Here is a 19,040-nt window from a genome sequence, read left to right as displayed (position 1 = left end):
CATTTCTTGGGAGGCTTGACATATATCTTAACTGTATTTAATTAAAAATTGGTATCTTAGTTATAGGAAAAGTTCCTTGTAATCTCTCTGGGTCTATCATTTTTTCCCCTTTAATTAACTACCTTACTCTTTGCAGGCTCACTTTTTCCCATTTTTAAAAAGTGGGATCAGTGTCTCCTGGAGGGAAGGTTTAATTGTATCAATTTCTTGTGAGAGGGGAAGAGGCTGGGCTGGTTTTCACTTCTACTTTGCCCCAAAGTTTTCAAGGAATTCACTAAATGGGAGGTCTTGAGTGTTTTGGAAATGAAAATGTTGACCCAAATGTGATAGCAAATATTTCCTGCTCTGTGTTCTCCAATGTTTATTGTGATACCCATGATACCAGGCCAGGGCCGGTGCAACCATTTAGGCAACCTAGGCAGTCACCTAGGGCGCTGGGATTTGGGGGCGCCATTTTCTTCGGCAGCAACCGCGGCAGCCAGATCTTCGGCTGCCCCGGTCACCACTGGCATTTAGGCAGAGGGAGCTGGGGTAGGGGAGCGCAGGGAGGGCTGCCTGCAGCAAGTAAGGGGGAGGCGGCACGCAGGGGAACTCCCCGCCCCAGCTCACCCCTGCCCCGCCTTCTCCCCGAGCACACCGTGGCTGCTTCACTTCTCCCGCCGCAAGCCAGGGAGGCGGGAGAAGTGAAGCAGCCACAGCGTGCTCGGGGAGGAGGTGGGGCAGGGGTGAGCTGCCGCAAGTGGGGTGCCTCAGGGTGGAGGAGGGGAGCTGCCACGGGGGAGGGGGCTCAGGGACAGGGAGGGCGCAAGGTCGAAGTTTCGCCTAGGGCGCGAAACATCCTTGCACCGGCCCTGTACCAGGCTATCAAGGTCCAGCATTCTGATGCCCAATAATACCCCCTTAGGTTTGTACCACTAGCCCTCTTTGAAATACTGACCTGTATAATTTTTTAAATGAGTGATTTTATTACTCCAAATAATAAAATGGAGGAGATTAACTCTTCTAATAATTTTGTAGGGATTTCCATTCCAAGTGTTTGAAAAAAGAAGATAATCTTGGAGAGAAAGATTATCCAATTTTATGTATCTTTTTCAAGGCTTTTCAACAGAGATGCATAATGTGTGTTATATATTTTTCGCAGATGAGAGGTAGGATTGGTCTCAAGATGTCTTGGTGAGTTTTTTGCCCAATGAAATCTAATACTTTGGATTAGGGATAAATTGGGTGGGATTTTCAAAAACATCTAATTGACTTAGAAGCACGGTTCCTGTGGACTTTGAAACTTCTCTGAGTTTCATGTCTTTCATAATATGAAGCACAACAGTAAGGGGATAAACAAACATCACCAAAGGATTGCCCATATCCTAAACAACTTGGTTCTCTGGGCTGCCTGCATTTGTTACTAAGGTACTGTATTTTCTTCTCTTTTATTGTGATAAAGTTTCGATCACTATTACAAATAAGAGCAGTGACATAAGCTGCCATGTCATGTTTCTTCTGAGGCCAATAAATTCAGAATATTTGCCACTAACATTGACTGCAGCTATAAGATTGTATAAGATTTTAACCACGCTTGCTGAAATGATGCTGATCGCAGTTTGTCCTTGTCTACAACTGTTCACCTTTATCCATTTCTGATACCTGCTCTCAGCATTGGTTCAAACCGCAAAAGGGTTTCTTAGGAAGCTGCTTCAGGGTTTCTGAAATGGTGCTGAATGCAGCTTGCCCTGTCTGCACTTGCCCAGGGCCGGTGCAACCATTTAGGCAACCTAGGCGGTCGCCTGGGGCACTAGGGTTTGGGGGGCAGTGTTTTCTTCGGCAGCGACCGCAGCGGCTGGATCTTCAGCTGCCCCAGTTGCCACCGGCATTTAGGCGGAGGGAGCTGGGGCAGGGGAGCACAGGGAGGGCTGCCTGCAGCAAGTAAGGGGCGGGGGCGGCATGCAGGGGAACTCCCCGCCCCAGCTCACCCCTGCCCCGCCTCCTCCCCAAGCACGCCGTGGCTGCTTCACTTCTCCTGCCTCCCAGGCTTGAGGCACCTAAGCTGATTGGTGCCACAAGCCTGGGAGGTGGGAGAAGTGAAGCAACGACGGTGTGCTCGGGGAGGAGGTGGAACAGGGGTGATCTGGGGCATGGGGGGGGGTGCCTCAAGGCGGAGAGTGGGGGTGGGGAGCTGCCGCAGGGGGGGCACCTCAGGGTGGGGGGGGGAGGCTGCCGTGGGGGAGGTGCCTCAGGGTGGGGCTCGGGGACGGGGGAGGGAGCAAGGTGGAAGTTTTACCTACGGCGCGAAACATCCTTGCACCGGCCCAGCACTTGCCACTAAACTGTTGAGTATTGGTTCATCTGCTGTCTGTCACAGTAACCGGGCAATCTGTGCTTTGGACCCGTTAGTCCCTCTGGAGTGCACCTCTCAGTGGCCTGGCTTCCTGCACCTCTCTCTGGGTGGAACCACACGGTCCAAACATTTGTAAACAGGATCTCTGGAGTGTAGGCCCCCTCATTAGCAGCTGTGTTAACTGGGTTTGATGACAGTGAGCTCTTTTACTTTGGGAGCCTGTGATGTTGGCTGATTAAAGTGAATCAGACAAGGCTTCTTGAAAAACAAAGTATTATTTATTAATTCACCCAAAGGCCTTATGCACTCAGAGTCGTGAACAGAGGCAGCTAAGAGGAGAATTTTGGAGGACATTTAGAGAGGGAGTGAGAGAGGCTTTCCTTCCAGGTCCAGCTCTGTGTTTGATTCCAGACGGACAGCAATGGAATCGTGGTTGTGACTTGCAATGGCTGTGTTCCTTCCACCTCCTCTCCCCTCCCCCCGCCTGAAGCCAGAAGGGACTTTTTATGTATGAAGTACAAGTTGGTAGCTGTGCTGGAAGAAAAGATTATTGGATTGGAAAGGGAAGAAGAGATGCTATTGAGAATCAGAGAAGCTGAGGCATTCCTAGACAGCCAGGTTCAGGAAACATCCGTACCTTAGGTTAATGGAAGAATGAAACTGGCCACCAAGGAATTGGAGAGAGAGGAACACAGAGACAAGAGGCTTTCTTAATGGCTGGAGACAGACTATGATAGGCAGACTGTGGTGAGCAGAGACAAGAAGACCAGGAGGAATTCCAAATAATTATGTATTATTTATAATTAAATATAATTATTTTAATTATATATTCCAATATTTATTTATTTATATATTATTTGGAATGATTTTTATTTATAATTAAATATAATTAAAATATATTATAACAAATAGAAGAAGGGGGATAATGATGAATTGTACAAAATTGATAAGAGAAGCAAAGGGACATACCTTTGCTGACCATAGAGATTTCCCTTAAGGACAATAAGAAGAAGGCTTTTAAAATTGCATAAAGAAACCAAAAATAATCCTAACAATTGTTTTGGTCCATTACTAGATGGAAATGGTAGAATTATCAATAATAATGCAGACAAGGCAGATGTTTTCATTAAATATTTTTCTGTTCTGTATTTGGAAAAAAGCCCGTTCATGTAGTCATTTCAGATTATGATAATAATGACATGCCTTCCATTCCATTAGTAACTCATGAGGATGTTAAACAGCAACTACTAAGTTTAAACATATTAAAATCAGCAGTTCCAGATAACTTGTATCCAAGAGTTTTAAAAGAACTAACTGAAGAGCTCGCTGGACCAATGTTGGTCTTCAATAAGTCCTGGAACACTAGGGAAGTTCCAGAAGACTGGAGGAAAGCTAAGGTTGTGCCAATGTTTAAAAAGGGTAGATGGGATGACCCGGCTAATATACAGGCCTGTCAGGCTGACATCGATCCAGGACAAGCTAAACGAGCAGTTGATACAGACATGATTCATAAAGAATTAAAGGAAGATAATATAATTAATGACAATCAAAATGGGTTTATGGAAAATAGATCCAGTCAAACTAATTTGATATCTTCTTTTGATGAGATTACAAGTTTGATTGCTAAAGGAAATAATGTTGATGTAATATGCTTAAACTTCTGTAAGACCTTTGTAATTCAAGAAGGATGTTGATAAATTGTAGCAGGTTCATAGAAGGGCCAGCAGGATGATTGAAGAATTGGAAATTATGCCTTATAGTGATAAACTCAAGGAGCTCAATCTATTTAGTTTAACAAAGAGAAGGTTAAGAGGTGACTTGATCAGTCTATAAGTATCTAAATGAGAAACAAATATTTGATAAAGGGATAGTTAGTCTAGCAGAAAAAGGTACGAACAAGGTCCAGTGGCTGCAGGTTGAAGCTAGACAAATTCAGACTGGAAATAAGCTGTAAATTTTTTCACAGTGAGAGTAATTAACCATTGGAACAATTTACCAAGGGCTATGGTGGATTTTCAGTCACTGGCAATTTTTAAATCAAGATTGGATTTTGTTTTAAAGATATTTTCTAGTTGAAAGGGAATTATTTTGGTGGAGTTCTGTGGTCTGTGTTATACAGGAGGTCAGACTAGATGATGATCACAATGGTCCTTTTGGCCTTTGAATCTATAAATCTATGAATAAGAGCAAGCATGTAGAACAACAGGGCTAGATGTATATTTCCCCTTACCTCTACCTTAATCTTTTTTTGCAAACTCCTCTCAGCCCAGTTAACCCCATGTCTGTCTGAGAGAGACAGATTGTCCTGCTGCAATATGCTCCCTGTGACACTTTCTCATTGTACGTCTGTCAGAGACTCCACCTGGGCGACTATTGACACCCCACTCAACCCCCCACTTCTTGCCTAGGCTAGCATCATTAAGGGTTTAGTATACCTTTTGTTCCTTGGTTCAACCTGGGAAGAGCTTTGCCAGCCTAGTGGGCATCAGGCCAGAGGTAATATGTAACTACTATGAGTATGCTTTTCTTGTTCTAGAAGCATCAGTAGAACACACTGACTGAAAGGGGTAGATTGACAGGTGGCAGGAGAATCTGGAGCATGGGAGGCTAATTACTTAGTAGACATCTTGGAAAGTATAACTTGACAGCTAATTAGTAAGCCTCTAATTGTTAATTTCCCACAAACAAAGGAAACCTGGCTCTCTGGCCCTCCGTTATATTACATCATTGAGACTGTGACCTTTGAGACTTCTTATACATAGAGTGTTTCAAGGAACAATGATTACTTTAACCTTCTAGACCAGGGGTCGGCAACCTTTCAGAAGTGGGGCACCGAGTCTTCATTTACTCACTCTAATTTAAGGTTTCATGTGCCAGTAATACATTGTAACATTTTTAGATGGTCTCTTCCTCTAAGTCTATAATATATAACTAAACTATGGTTGTATGTAAAGTACATAAGGTTTTAAAAATGTTTAAGAAGCTTCATTTAAAATTAAATTAAAATGCAGAGCCCCCCGGACCGGTGGCCAGCACCCAGGCAGTCTGAGTGGCATTGAAAATCAGCTCTCGTGCTGCTTTCGGCACACGTGCCATGGGTTGCCTACCCGTGTTCTAGACACAAGGAGCAAAATTCATTGCTGATGTAATGTAAAATCAGATTTACATCTGAGATGAGTTTTTCCCAGAAAGTTATAACCCCCTGCCAAGCTAAAAATGAAAGCCGTTTGCTAGGTCTTCTAAACATAAAAATTTTTGTTTTCCTGTTATATGACTGCTTCTTTAATCTGTGTCAGTGGAAATTTTGTAAAAACCATAATAATACAATGAGACAACAGTACAAACAGGTGTATTCACTTGTTCCAGTATAAAGCAGAAGTGTGCCTTCAGCAAATTTTCTTAGCTCAATTGTTTCAAAAGGTGAGCTAAAGACCCGATCATCTCCCAATCCTACAAAAATAATATGACAGCAAAGACTCAACAGAAGGTGAAAGAATGCCTCTGTGTGTTTTGATTGGCCATTGGTGTGCTTCTCCCCATGCAAAGCATATAGAACAGGGTCACAAAGGCCAGGTTTCATTTGATCTTCAGAACAGTCCCCATAGTATCACACTGTCGTTTAAACCTGCTAACAGGCTCATTTATGTCACAGTTTTTCTATATAACTGAGTGTTCTTTTTGATCCTATTGCTGTGTTAGAGCCTGATCAGCTTCAGGCCCTTGATTTGTAATTCTCAGTCATTGTTACGGTTTAGAGTTTGGTACAGTTGTATTTTTTGATTTTAGTAGGGCTGTCGATTAATTGCAGTTAACTCACGCAATTAAGTAAAAAAAAATAATCATGATTAATCACAGTTTTAATTGCACTATTAAACAATAGACTACTACCGGTAATTAAAAATTAAATATTTTGGACATTTTTCTACATTTTCATATATCTTGTATTCTGTGTTGTAATTGAAATCACAGTGTATATTTTTTTATTACAAATATTTTCACTGTAAAAATGATAAACAAAAGAAATAGTATTTTTCAATTAATCTCATACAAGTACCGTAGTGCAATCTTTGTCGTGAAACTGCAATTTACAAATGTAGATTTTTTTTGTTACATAGCTGTACTCAAAAACAAAACAATGTAAAACTTCAGAGCCTACAGGTCCACTCAGTCCTATCTCTATTCAGCCAATTGCTTAGACAGACAAGTTTTGTTTATATTTATACGAGGGAGATAATGCTTCCCTCCTCTTATTTACAGTGTTACCAGAAAGTGAGAACAGGTATTTGCATGGCACTTTTGTCGCCCGCATTGCAAAGTATTTACGTGCCAGATATGCTAAACATTCCTTGCCCTTTCATGCTTTGGCCACCATTCCAGAGGACATGCTTCCATGCTGATGATGCTCGTTAAAAAAAAATGCGTTAATTAAATTTGTGACCCAACTACTTGGGGGAGAATTGTATGTACCCTGCTCTGTTTTACCCACATTCTGCCATATATCTTTAGCGCATCTGGCACGTAATATCTAGTGATGCCAAATATCTAGCAACAGTCCCATGAGAACACCTGTTCTCATTTCCAGGTGACATTGTAAACAAGAAGCAGGCAGCATTATCTCCTGCAAATGTGAACAAACATGTTTGTCTGAGTGATTGGCTGAACAAGAAGCAAGACTGAGTGGACTTGCAGGCTCTGAAGTTTTATATTGTTATATTTTTTAATGCAGTTATTTTCTGTACATAATTCTACATTTATAAGTTCAACTTTCATGATAAAGAGATTGCTCTAGTCTACAGTCTTTGTATTAGGTGAATTGAAAAATACTATTTCTTTTGGTTTTTTTACAGTGCAAATACTTGTAATTAAAAATAAATATAAAGTGAGCACTGTACACTTTGTATCTGTGTCATAATTGAAATCAATATATTTGAAAATGTAGAAAACATCCAAAAATATTTAAATAAATGGTATTCTATTATTGTTTGACAGTGTGATTAATCGTAATTCGTTTTTTTAATTGCTAGGCAGCCCTAGTTTTTAGGTTTGGGAATGTGTGCGTGTAGGGGAGTTGCAGCTAACGAGAGATGTTAAGAATAACAAGAAGGGTTTCTTCAGGTATGTTAGCAACAAGAAGAAAGTCAAGGAAAGTGTGGACCCCTTACTGAATGAGGAAGGCAACCTAATGACAGAGGATGTAGAAAAAGCTAATGGACTCAATGATTTTTTTGCCTCTGTCTTCACAAACAAGGTCAGCTCTCAGACTGCTGCACTGGGCAGCAGTATGGGGAGAAGGTGACCAGCCCTCTGTGGAGAAAGAAGTGGTTTGGGACTATTTAGAAAAACTGGACGAGCACAAGTCCATGGGGCCGGATGTGCTGCATCCGAGGGTTCTAAAGGAGTTGGCGGATGTGATTTGCAGAGCCATTGGCCATTATCTTTGAAAACTCATGGCGAATGGGGGAGGCCAGTCAGCCTCATCTCAGTCCCTGGAAAAATCATAGAGCAGGTTCTCAATTCTGAAGCACTTAGAGGAGAGGAAAGTGATCAGGAACAGTCAGCATGGATTCACCAAGGGCAAGTTATGCCTGACTAACCTAATTGCCTTCTATGAGGAGATAACTGGGTCTGTGGATGAGGGGAAAGCAGTGGATGTGTTATTCCTTGACTTTAGCAAAGCTTTTGATATGGTCTCCCACAGTATTCTTGCCGGCAAGTTAAAGAAGTATAGGTTGGATGATTGGACTATAAGGTGGATAAAAAGCTGGCTAGATCATCGAGCTCAACGGGTAGTGATCAACGGCTCCATGTCTAGTTGGCAGCCGGTTTCAAGCGGAGTGTCCCAAGGGTCGGTCCTGGGGCCAATTTTGTTCAATATCTTCATTAATGATCTGGAGGATGGTGTGGACTGCAGCCTCAGCAAGTTTGCAGATGACACTAAACTGGGAGGAGTGGTAGATACACTGGAGGGTAGGGACAGGATACAGAGGGACCTAGACAAATTAGAGGATTGGGCCAAAAGAAATCTGATGAGATTCAACAAGGACAAGTACAGAGTCCTGCACTTAAGACAGAAGACTCCCATTCACTGTTACAGACTAAGGACCGAATGGCTAGGAAGCAGTTCTGCAGAAAAGGACTTAGTGATTACAGTGGACGAGAAGCTGGATGTGAGTCAACAGTGTGCCCTTGTTGCCAAGAAGGCTAACGGCATTTTGGGCTATATAAGTAGAGGCATTGCCAGCAGATTGAGGGACGTGATCATTCTCCTCTATTTGACATTGGTGAGGCCTCATCTGGAGTACTGTGTCCAGTTTTGGGCCCCACACTTCAAGAAGGATGTGGAAAAATTGGAAAGAGTCCAGCAGAGGGCAACAAAAATGATTAGGGGGCTGGAGCACATGACTTATGAGGAGAGGCTTAGGGAACTGGGATTGTTTAGTCTGCAGAAGAGAAGAATGAGGGGGGATTTGATAGCTGCTTTCAACTACTTGAAAGGGGGTTCCAGAGAGGATGGATCTAGACTGTTCTCAGTGGTAGCAGATGACAGAACAAGGAGTAATGGTCTCAAGTTGCAGTGGGGGAGGTTTAGGTTGGATATTAGGAAAAACTTTTTCACTAGGAGGGTGGTGAAGCACTGGAATGGGTTACCTAGGGAGGTGGTGGAATCTCCATCCTGAGAGGTTTTTAAGGCCCAGCTTGAAAAAGCCTTGGCTGGGATGGTTTAGTTGGTGTGGCTCCTGCTTTGAGCAGGGGATTGGACTAGATGACCTCCTGAGGTCTCTTCCAACCCTAATATTCTATGATTCTATGAATTTCCTCATCCTTCTTTTGGGCCAGATTCTACCGCTCTCACACATACTGAGTAGTACTCTACTCCCTGAAGCAGACCAATTGATTGCAGCAATGCTACTTGTGGAATAAGGTACAACTCAATGAAAATAAGGATGGCAGAATCTGTCTTCTTCTTATTTTTGTCATTTCTACCATTACCATCTGAAGAAACCTTACCGTTTTTATTTATTTTCAGTTTCTGCCACAGAGGTCACATTCCACCAACCCAGACTGTATGACTCCCCATGGAACTATTCTGCATCAGACCCTGGACTTCGATGAGTTCATACCTCCAATACCACCACCACCCTACTACCCACCTGAATATACCTGCGCACCTGTGATGGAAGCACAGAGGTAATTCTTTATCTCTGAACATTAACATCATTCCTTCATAGTTTTGGGGCATAGATTGAGACTACTACAGAGAAAAATGAATTATATAATACAGACAGCCCCATAGCGTCCTTCCTTTATAGTGGATGTCTTTTCCAAAAATATGAACTGTAGTTTTGTTCATGTTTCACAGAGTCTCCTAGAACATATTTTAAAACTAGGGCTGTTGATTGTGGCTGTTTTTCTACATTTTCAAGTATATTGATTTCTATTACAACACAGAATACAAAGTGTACAGTGCTCACTTTATATTATTTTTTTTACAAATATTTCCACTGTAAAAATGATAAACAAAAGAAATAGTATTTTTCAGTTCACCTCCTACAAGTACTGTAGTGCAATCTCTTTATTGTGAAAGTGTAACTTACAAATGTAGATTTTTTTTGTTACATAACTGCACTCAAAGCAAAACTGTATATACTCGTTCATTAGCCCATTCGTTTATAAACCGACCCCCCAAGATGGTTAGGTAAAAATAGCAAAAACTGTATGACCCTTTCATAAGCCAACCCAATATTTCAGGGGTTGGCAAACTTTTGCTCCTGGCAATCAGGGTAAGTCACTGGTGGGTCGGGACATTTTAATTACCTGGAGCGTCTGCAGGCATGGAGCCCCTCAGCTCCCTGTGGCCGCAGTTTGCTGTTCCCAGCCAATGGGAGCTGCTGGAAGCCACTCCTATTGGCTGGGAATGGTGAACTGCGGCCACAGAGAGCTGAGGAGCTCCATGTCTGCAGACGCTCCAGGTAAACAAAATGACAATGTATTAGATATTCATTTCAGTGATTCCATAGAGTTTAAAATCATCAAATTTTGGTGTAGACCCGTTTATAAGCCACCCCCACTCTTTGAGGCATCACTTTTTTACCAAAAAATGTTCGGGTTATGAACGAGTATATATGGTATGTAAAACTGTAGAGCCTACAAGTCCACTCAGGCCTACTTCTTGTTCAGCCACTCGCTAAGACAAACAAGTTCATTTGCATTTACAGGAGATGCTGTTGCCTGCTTCTTATTTAAAATGTCACCTGAAAGTGAGAACAAGCATTCGCATGGCACTTTTGTAGTCAGCGTTGCAAGGTATTTACAAGCCAGATATGCTAATCATTCGTATGCGCCTTCATGTTTCGGCCACCATTCCAGAGGACGTGCTTTCCTGCTAATGATGTTTGTTAAAAAAATAATGCGTTAATTATATTTGTGACTTTAACTCCTTGGGGAAGAATTGTATGTCTCCTGTTCTGTTTACCCACATTTCATGTTATAGCAGTCTCGGACAATGACCCAGCACATGTTTGTTTGAAGAACACTTTCACAGATTTGACAAAATGCAAAGAAGGTACCAATGTGAGATTTCTAAAAATAGCTACAGCACTTGACCCAAGGTTTAAGAATCTGAAGTGCCGTCCAAAATCCGAGAGGGATGAGGTGTGGAGCATGCTTTCAGCTGTCTTAAAAGAGCAACAATCCTATGCAGAAACTACAGAACTTGAACCAAAAAAGAAAGTGAACCGTCTGCTGGTGACGTCTGTCTCAGATGATGAAAATGAACATGCATCGATCCACTTTGTTTTGGATCGTTATCGACCAGAACCCATCATCAGCATGGACGCCTGTCCTCTGGAATGGTGGTGAAGTATGAAGGGACATATGGATCTTTAGCACATCTGGCACGTAAATATCTAGCAATGCCGGCTACAACAGTGCCATGTGAATGCCTGTTCTCACTTTCAGGTGACATTGTAAACAAGAAGCGGCAGTGTTATCTCCTGCAAATTGTAAACAGACTGAGTGATTGGCTGAACAAGAAGTAGGACTGAGTGGACTTGTAGGCTCTAAAGTTTTACATTGTTATATTTTTGAATGCAGTTATTTTCTGTACATAATTCTACATTTTTAAGTTCAACTTTCATGATAAAGAGATTGCTCTAGTCTACAGTCCTTGTATTAGGTGAATTGAAAAATACTATTTGTTTCGTTTTTTCACAGTGGAAATACTTGTAATCAAAAATAAATATAAAGTGAGCACTGTACACTTTGTGTTCTGTGTCGTAATTGAAATCAATATTTGAAAATGTAGAAAACATCCAAAAATATTTAAATAAATAGTATTCTATTATTGTATAACAGCATGATTAATCGTGCGAATAATCATGATTCATTTATTTAATCACTTGACAGCCCTATTTAAAACATTCATTTGTTTATATTAGTGCTGCTGTATAAAAAAGACCATGATGGAGAAGTGGATGAATTCAGACAAGATAGGGATAACAATATTTGAACATTAAACAAAGATGCTATTAATTTTACCAAAGTTGTTAGCATTATACACAGAATTTAAATGTGAGAGTTAATCTTTTGAGGAAATTGCCATTAATTTAATGTACATTGCTACAGGGTACTGTATGTGCAAGATATTAATGCCTATAGAATAGATTGGTATAAATGTCCAGTATCCAAAAATGGAATAAAATTTTTAAACTATCCTTTGAATTTAGGCTTCATTTCACTTGTCTGATGAATCTCTTCAACAGACTGCTTTGTAATGGGTTCAATCACAAATTCAGTGGCATGCATCTGCTAACTACATCACTGTGGAAGATGACATTAGTTTTCCAGGTAAATCCAGTGCAGTGAAATGATAATTGAACATTTATTTTCTTTAACAGAGGTCTCCATTTGGACTTTCCTCATTCCCCCTTCAGTGCTTTATATGAAGTCACCATTAACAGTCCAGGAATGCTATATCCAACGGAGCTGCCCCCTCCTTATGAAGCAGTGATTGGACAGACCCCTGCTAGTCAGGTAAGGAAAAGTCAAAGGAAATAGGGATGAATTCTCTTTGGCCATTCTCTTACTTACTAAAGAATTTAGGAGTTAAGAGTACCTGAAGGACACAGTGATAAACGTGTTTGAATTGTAAGCACTTTTGCATTCTCTAAACTGATAATTTCTGGTCCATTGTCTTCAACTTAAATGGGTGTTTTCCTTTCCCAGTAGTAGCTTGTGACCTTCACCTATAAATCTGCATCCTCCTAAATTCTGGGTGCATGCTTGGGCAAATGTTTGTATAAAACATAGCATTTCAGTTGAGGTCATTCATTTTTAAAAAATCACAAAAATAATCACAGAACACTGGACCATCACTGAAGAAACCTAGGAGAAGAGATTTGAGCCATTGAAGCAAGGAACCTTTTTTTTTAGGTGTGGATGGAGAATGACGTTCTGAAGTGAGATTGGGCTGTTTGGGCCTTTTTGGTAAGAAGAATCCTCAAGTGGGAAGCAGTTTTCCTTTATTCAAAGTAGTCTAGTGCCTCCAACAGGGGGATTACCTTACTTTTCTTTAATGTACTGTGCATAGGTAGGAGATAGTACAAAAATTAGATTTGATAACCAAGAAGGTAATTTTATTTGGTACAAAATGTGATGATACCATCTTTGTGTGTATTAGAAATGCAGCTCATGGGACATATAATTTTAACATGTCCTCTGGTCTGGGCTTAGATTAATACAAATTTCTATATAAAATTCCATTAAGTACCATATTAGAGTTAGGAGAAATTCCTGCAAAAGATTATAGATCAATTTAAAAAAAAAGTGCTTTGCAGTTGGCATTGCATCTCAAATTATCTTCTGGAAAAGAGCTGGCATAGATTTTCTTATAATAACTTGCCCAAGTCTTGACAGAAAGGCTTATGCCCAGTGTCAAAATTTACTCTCTACCAGTTCTAACATATAGCCTTCCAGGAACAGAAACCAAGCTGGCCCCAGAATACTGGAAACTGACCTGCACCTAGTGATTACATTAAGTGATAAGGAACCATACACAGCTATATATTGAACTATAAGAAGTAGAGACGTATTTCTGTAACAAAGCAATGAGCAGAATCTACATTTGTCTGTAATTTTGCTATTGCTCATACTTTTTGATGCTATTATTTGCAGTAATGGCTGATATATTGTATCAATAACAGTATTCTACAAGCCCCTTAACTCCATTATAAGCTTTAACAAAAGGTCCAGTACATCTCATTTCTATTTTTCAGTTGTATTTTCTACATTATTTCATACCATGAGACTCAAAATTCATTCAGACAATCAGTTACAGAATTATGGTCCACATGGGGGAAACAGTTAATGACAAATTAAACAGTGATATGTAAGGGGTGCGTGGCGATCACGCTGATAAACTGCGACCCCATATAACAGTCTCAGTTTCTCTTTTTTACTTGCTTCTGGGATCTTTGATTTTCTTCAAATTTCAGTAGAAACTCAAGGAAGTCTGAGGAATGTAACATAGTGGCTACTGCTTGTCAGGGTTGAGGTGCACAGTTGCAGAACTAGGTGCATAGAGCTGGTTAACATAGCACGTGTCTAGACTATGTGTTACTAGAGTCCTTCACATTTACTCAGCATATATAAGAAATAACCTGTGATAGCTCTCCCCCAGGGAAAGCAACGTATTAAGAAACATTTGATTACAGTATAAACACATGGACCCACCACCACAGAGGGAAAATTGCTGACAGTTTACAAAGTGTCCAAAGAAAGCAGCACGGATGTGCAGCTAGGCTTAAATGAGACCCATCAGCCATTCTTAACTTTCTTAACCTCACATAGCAGCTTCCACTAAGTCTGTTTTTCTCACTTATACCTGACAGAAGGTAGCAACAGGCCAAACATTGTTTGTCTCTGATCTGTGTAAGCTCGAAACTTCTCTCTCGCCAACAGAAGTTGGTCCAATCAAAGGTACTTTCCCCCTTGTCTCTCTGATTTATTCTTCAGTAATAGAGATGAGTCAATGAAAATTGCTACTGAACAGCAACATTTTAGAGTCCCAATTAGCTAATTTCAAAAATGTTATTTAGTGAAATTCTGCCCTGTCTTCTTTACAGCATTGATTATAAAGGAATCTGAAAGCTTAGGGTGTTTTGTAATGTTTTTATATTTGTGTCTTATCTCTAAATTTAAAAAAAGGCAAAAGCAATTAAAATCAGATCTGTTTTTTTAAAAAAAAAACATATTTCAGGTGAGAATTTGTATGTGGTATGCTAGAAAGTTATATAAATGGCTATTTATTTATTTATATTTAAATACAAAAATATGCCTGTCCACCATTCTGGGTGCTCTGACTATTAGTCAGGATCACAGTTTACACAGGAATAGTCACCCCAGCAGCATGTGGCATTCAAGGACGACAAAAATAATTAATTTAACAAGCTAGTAACTTAAGGCAGCAAAATCATACTCCACCCTATTATGTCAGGCCTCCCCAAAAGCCCTCCTAAGCAGATACATTGTCCATAAATCTCTGACAGTTGGGTCAGTGTCAGTGCACCCATCCATTCATGTCTGGGCACCTGGGTTCCAGTGTTGGTTCTGGTCTCAAGTGAAAATGAGCGGTGGATTTTTAATTATTATGTGATCATGATTATAAAGCTCTTATTGGGTGTTAATCCACATTACCCCACTGTATGCCTGGCAGTTTCTAGCCAGGAAAGCTCTAAGAGTCGAATGGCAAGAGATGTGGGAGGTGAGGAGTGAAGTGCATTGGCAATAGTAGAGGTTGCAGAACAACTTATATTCTTGACACTTTCATTAACACCAAAGGCCCAAACCTGCATTCATTGTGACCAGAAGTCCCAAAGAATTTAAAAACTGAAGAAAACAGCCTTAAAGTCCGTGACAAATTTAGATCTGCAAGGAATATAGAATGGAGACTCAAATTCTTAGATACATGCTACACACTCTCATATAATATGCATCAGGTTGCAACACGGTATGAATTGAATTGACCAGCTTTATAAACTCCTCAAAGTCAGACTTTCCAATGGAAATAATGGCAGAGCTTTAGCTACAGAAGTGCTGCTGGGAGCCATTAATCAATAATAATTATTAAGCCTCTTACTGAGCATGAGGCATATTTTTTTTGTTTGCTCTTTAGAATTTAATCAAATTATATCAAATTAGACATAACTATTTCCTGGATAGGAACAGAAAATGTCAGTGCTAGTAGCAGTGGTTGCTTCTAAATACAATTTGCAGTTGTCATCCATACTGCAACTTGTTGTATTGCCTTGAAAACAGTGCTTTTCGCACTACTTTTGGAGGGGTGATATCTGCTAGGGTAGAATAGAAAGACCCAGTCTCTGGATGAATTATACCAGTAAATATCTTGTAAGCTTTACTAATTAGTAGGCTGCGCAGAGCTGCGGAAAGCATGGTTTAGCTCAGGGCTTAAATTCTCATATAGTATTTCCCAGAGCCCCGAGGCTAGGAGCTTCAGCCCCATGGGGCGCAAAGGAGCTCGAGGCTTTAAAAATATTTACCAGAGCTCTGCTCCGGACAGCTCCAGCTGAATTTAAGCCCTGGTTTAGCTATTCTTTGAATCCTAACAGCTTAGTGACTATCTTTTAATGCAGCCAGTGTTCCTGAGGATATTCCTATTCATGACATCCATTACCGGGGTGCAGGGTGGATAAGAGAATCTGTGCCAGTAACACCTGCACTCCCTCCCATTGGTGAGCAGGAGCTTTGACCTGACTAAACATTAAGGGATTGTTACTGTTAAAACATGGCTTCCCTTCCCCCAAGCAAACAGAAGGTTAATCAATTCCACTTATTAGTGTAAACTGCATATAAATTACATTTCAGCAATAATTCTGATAAATGGAGAAAGAGACAGTGAAGGAAATGCAAATTATGAATATGCTGACCAGACAGAATTAAATGGATTTAATTCTAGTAAAATGGAGTCTGAATGTTGAAAAAGTGCTCGATGAGAGAAAATCTGAGAACTCTTAAGTGATTTTAACACTCTCTCTCGCTATATATATATATATAGGCTTCCTCAAGTGATTAAAAGCTGTCCATGCATCTTTCCACTTTTTTGGATGCCACTGAGCAGCTGAAGCCTCAGGCAGTTGATATTTTTATATAGAGATTAAAGATATTGCCATCTTTTCTGTAAACAGAGAGGCTGCGCAGAGTATTCTGTTGGTATTAAGAGAAGGGATGTTGTAAAACCCATGTGTAAAGTGGAAGAATGCTCTATCTATTCCTCAATTTGATTTCCAGTCTGCCAGCAAAGTACCACCACTAGGAAAGCCAAATATTACATTTAAAGAAAGCTATACCCCAATGTAAAGAGTCTGCACATTACAGCCAGGAGCCCAGAGGTTAAGCTGAGAGGTCTTGTCTTTTCATTTTTCTTACCAATTTTCAGTGAAAGAGCCCTACGTTTCCAAGCACACTATCTTATTCACTCAGCCCCATTTCTTAGGAATATGCTAAAGGAGCTCTTGGTCCATGTGGTGCTTCTAAGTCTGAGAAAGCAAGTGACTCACTTTGAAGTTGATCTTATACTCCCAGAATAAACCCTAAAGGGTTGAGAGAGAGAATGATATAATCTTCACCCTGACCCTGGAGAAGGAGTGTTACCTCCAAATTCTCCCTGCATAATCCACTCCCTGAGTAATTCACTCCCTGGAGAAGTTAGCAGTGTCTCACTGTTAGCAACAGAGCCACTGCACAGGTGGAAACATTTCACCTTCTTGCCATTACTGAAAAATTCAAGGATTCCAGGCTGTGTTCTGGGTATGTTCCATTCAGACTAAATGCCACAATGTACAAGATACGTCTGGCATTACTGGAGATGAGCATTGACAGGAAATATCTTACATCTGATTCAGCAGGCAAGAAGATAGTTAGCTTGATTGAGGCCTGGTCTACACTTGAAAATTAAGTTGGCTTAACTATGTCACTCAGGTGTGAAAAGTCTGCACCTCTGAGCATTGTAGGTAAGCAAACCTAACCTCTGATGTAGGCAGTGCTAGGTCAGTGGAGGAATTCTTCCACTGAACTAGCTACCACTTCTTGGCGAGGTGGATTAACTACGCTGATGGAAGGGACCCTCCCATCAGCATAGATGGTGTCTACACTGAAGAGCTACGCCGGCACAGGTGTGCAGCTGTAGCTTTTTAAGTGTAGACCAGTGATCCCCAAACTATTGGGCATGCCCCCTCTAGGCAGGCATGGAGGAATATTTGGGAGGCGCAGTGGGGCCCAGGCCAGCCCCCAAGGGGGCCAGGGAGCACCAACCAGCCCTGCTCTGCCCCCAGCTCTGCTCCGACTCCACCCCAAGCTGCAGCCCCAGTCTCAGCCTCTGGCTCCCAGCCCAGCTGCAGCTCCAGTCCTGCCCCAGCACGGCTCCACTCTCAGTCCCGACCCCATTCCTGGCCACATTCCTGCCCCCAGCTGTGGTCCCGGCCTCGGCCCCTGGCTCTCACCCTGGCTGCAACTCCAGCCCCACATCTGGTCCCAGCTCCCAACCACAGCTGGGGCGGGGTGGGGATGCAAGGTAAAAAGTTTGGGGAAACCTGGTGTAGATGTACCCTTACTCATATTCATACAGGGTTTCCAGAATAGGCCCTGTGTTTGTGTTGGTGTTGTCTCCTTTCAGAAAAAGAAATCAAGTGAATGAAAAGTAGGTGTTGGTCAGTGTGACAAAGTGGGGCTGTTCTTAATGTTTCCTCTGAATACTGTGTGGGTGCCTCAGTTTCCCCTATGCATTTCTTAAGTTACCAGTGTGCATAAATTGCCGACACTTTGTATCCTAGCAACAAATGGATGGGGCCCTTCACCCTGCAAAGGAATAGCTAAAGGTGAACAAAGAGATCAGGTGACCTCCTGGCCCGGGAAAGAGACAAAGACCAGAAAGGAGGGGCTGGAGGGTGTTTCAATTTTGAAGCTGGCTGGGGACTAGAAGTGAGTGCAGACGTGAGTGTCTGCCTCGCTGGGCCCCAGAATGGACCTGGCTGAGGGGTCTGGTTCTCTGTACCTACAAGCTCTGTTTTAGACCGTGTTCCTGTCATCTAATACCTCTGTTTTACTGGCTGGCTAAGAGTCACATCTGACTGCGAAGTGAAGTGGGGGTGCATGCAGGACCCTCTGGCTTCCCCAGGACCCTGCCTGGGCGTACTCGCTGTGGGAAGCGCACGGAAGGGCATATGCTGAATACTCCAAGGAGAGACCCAGGAGGTGAAACCGTGTGAGCTTCTTGCCCTGAAGACAGTCTGCTCCAAGGGAGAGGAGGCTCCCCAAAGTCCTGACTGGCTCTGTGGGGAGCAGTTCCAAAGCATCGCCCAGGGACTCCGTGACAGTAAGATCTTTTGTTTTACTGTCAAAACAGGTTTTTTTTACATTTCTTTAAGCCTGAAATTTAGCTTAAAAATAAATAGGAGCTGTGGTGTAGGAGATAGGTGAGGGGATAATGGAGCCTTTCCCCTCAAGGTCACTGTGGTGTCCCTTGTGCTAAAGAAACATTAGTTCACAGAAAACACAGAAACTGCTGAGAGCATACAACACCTGTAGCTCCCTGGCTCTTTAGCTTACAGATTGAGGAACGGAACATGTGCTGCATACTGCCACCGCACAAGGTCTGTTAAAATCAAAGTCAAAATCAAGCAGCCACAGAATGTAC

At 41.6% G+C, this 19,040-nt stretch overlaps 1 protein-coding gene across 3 annotated transcripts in view; it reads left to right on the top strand.

The window, feature by feature from the left end:
- Window positions 1–19,040, top strand: part of ENTREP2 (endosomal transmembrane epsin interactor 2) — a 399,527-nt gene that overhangs the window by 357,713 nt on the left and 22,774 nt on the right. For all 3 annotated transcript variants that reach the window (XM_050967970.1, XM_050967969.1, XM_050967968.1), the window contains 2 exons: window positions 9,360–9,520; window positions 12,229–12,364. In XM_050967970.1, coding sequence (XP_050823927.1) covers window positions 9,360–9,520; window positions 12,229–12,364 — 297 coding nt within the window. The remainder of the gene's footprint in view (window positions 1–9,359; window positions 9,521–12,228; window positions 12,365–19,040) is intronic.

This window comes from Gopherus flavomarginatus, chromosome 9, assembly GCF_025201925.1.
Source record: "Gopherus flavomarginatus isolate rGopFla2 chromosome 9, rGopFla2.mat.asm, whole genome shotgun sequence".
Taxonomy (NCBI): domain Eukaryota; kingdom Metazoa; phylum Chordata; order Testudines; family Testudinidae; genus Gopherus; species Gopherus flavomarginatus.
The sequence above is the reverse complement of the archived record's forward strand: the minus strand, read 5'-3'. Positions and strand labels throughout refer to the sequence as shown.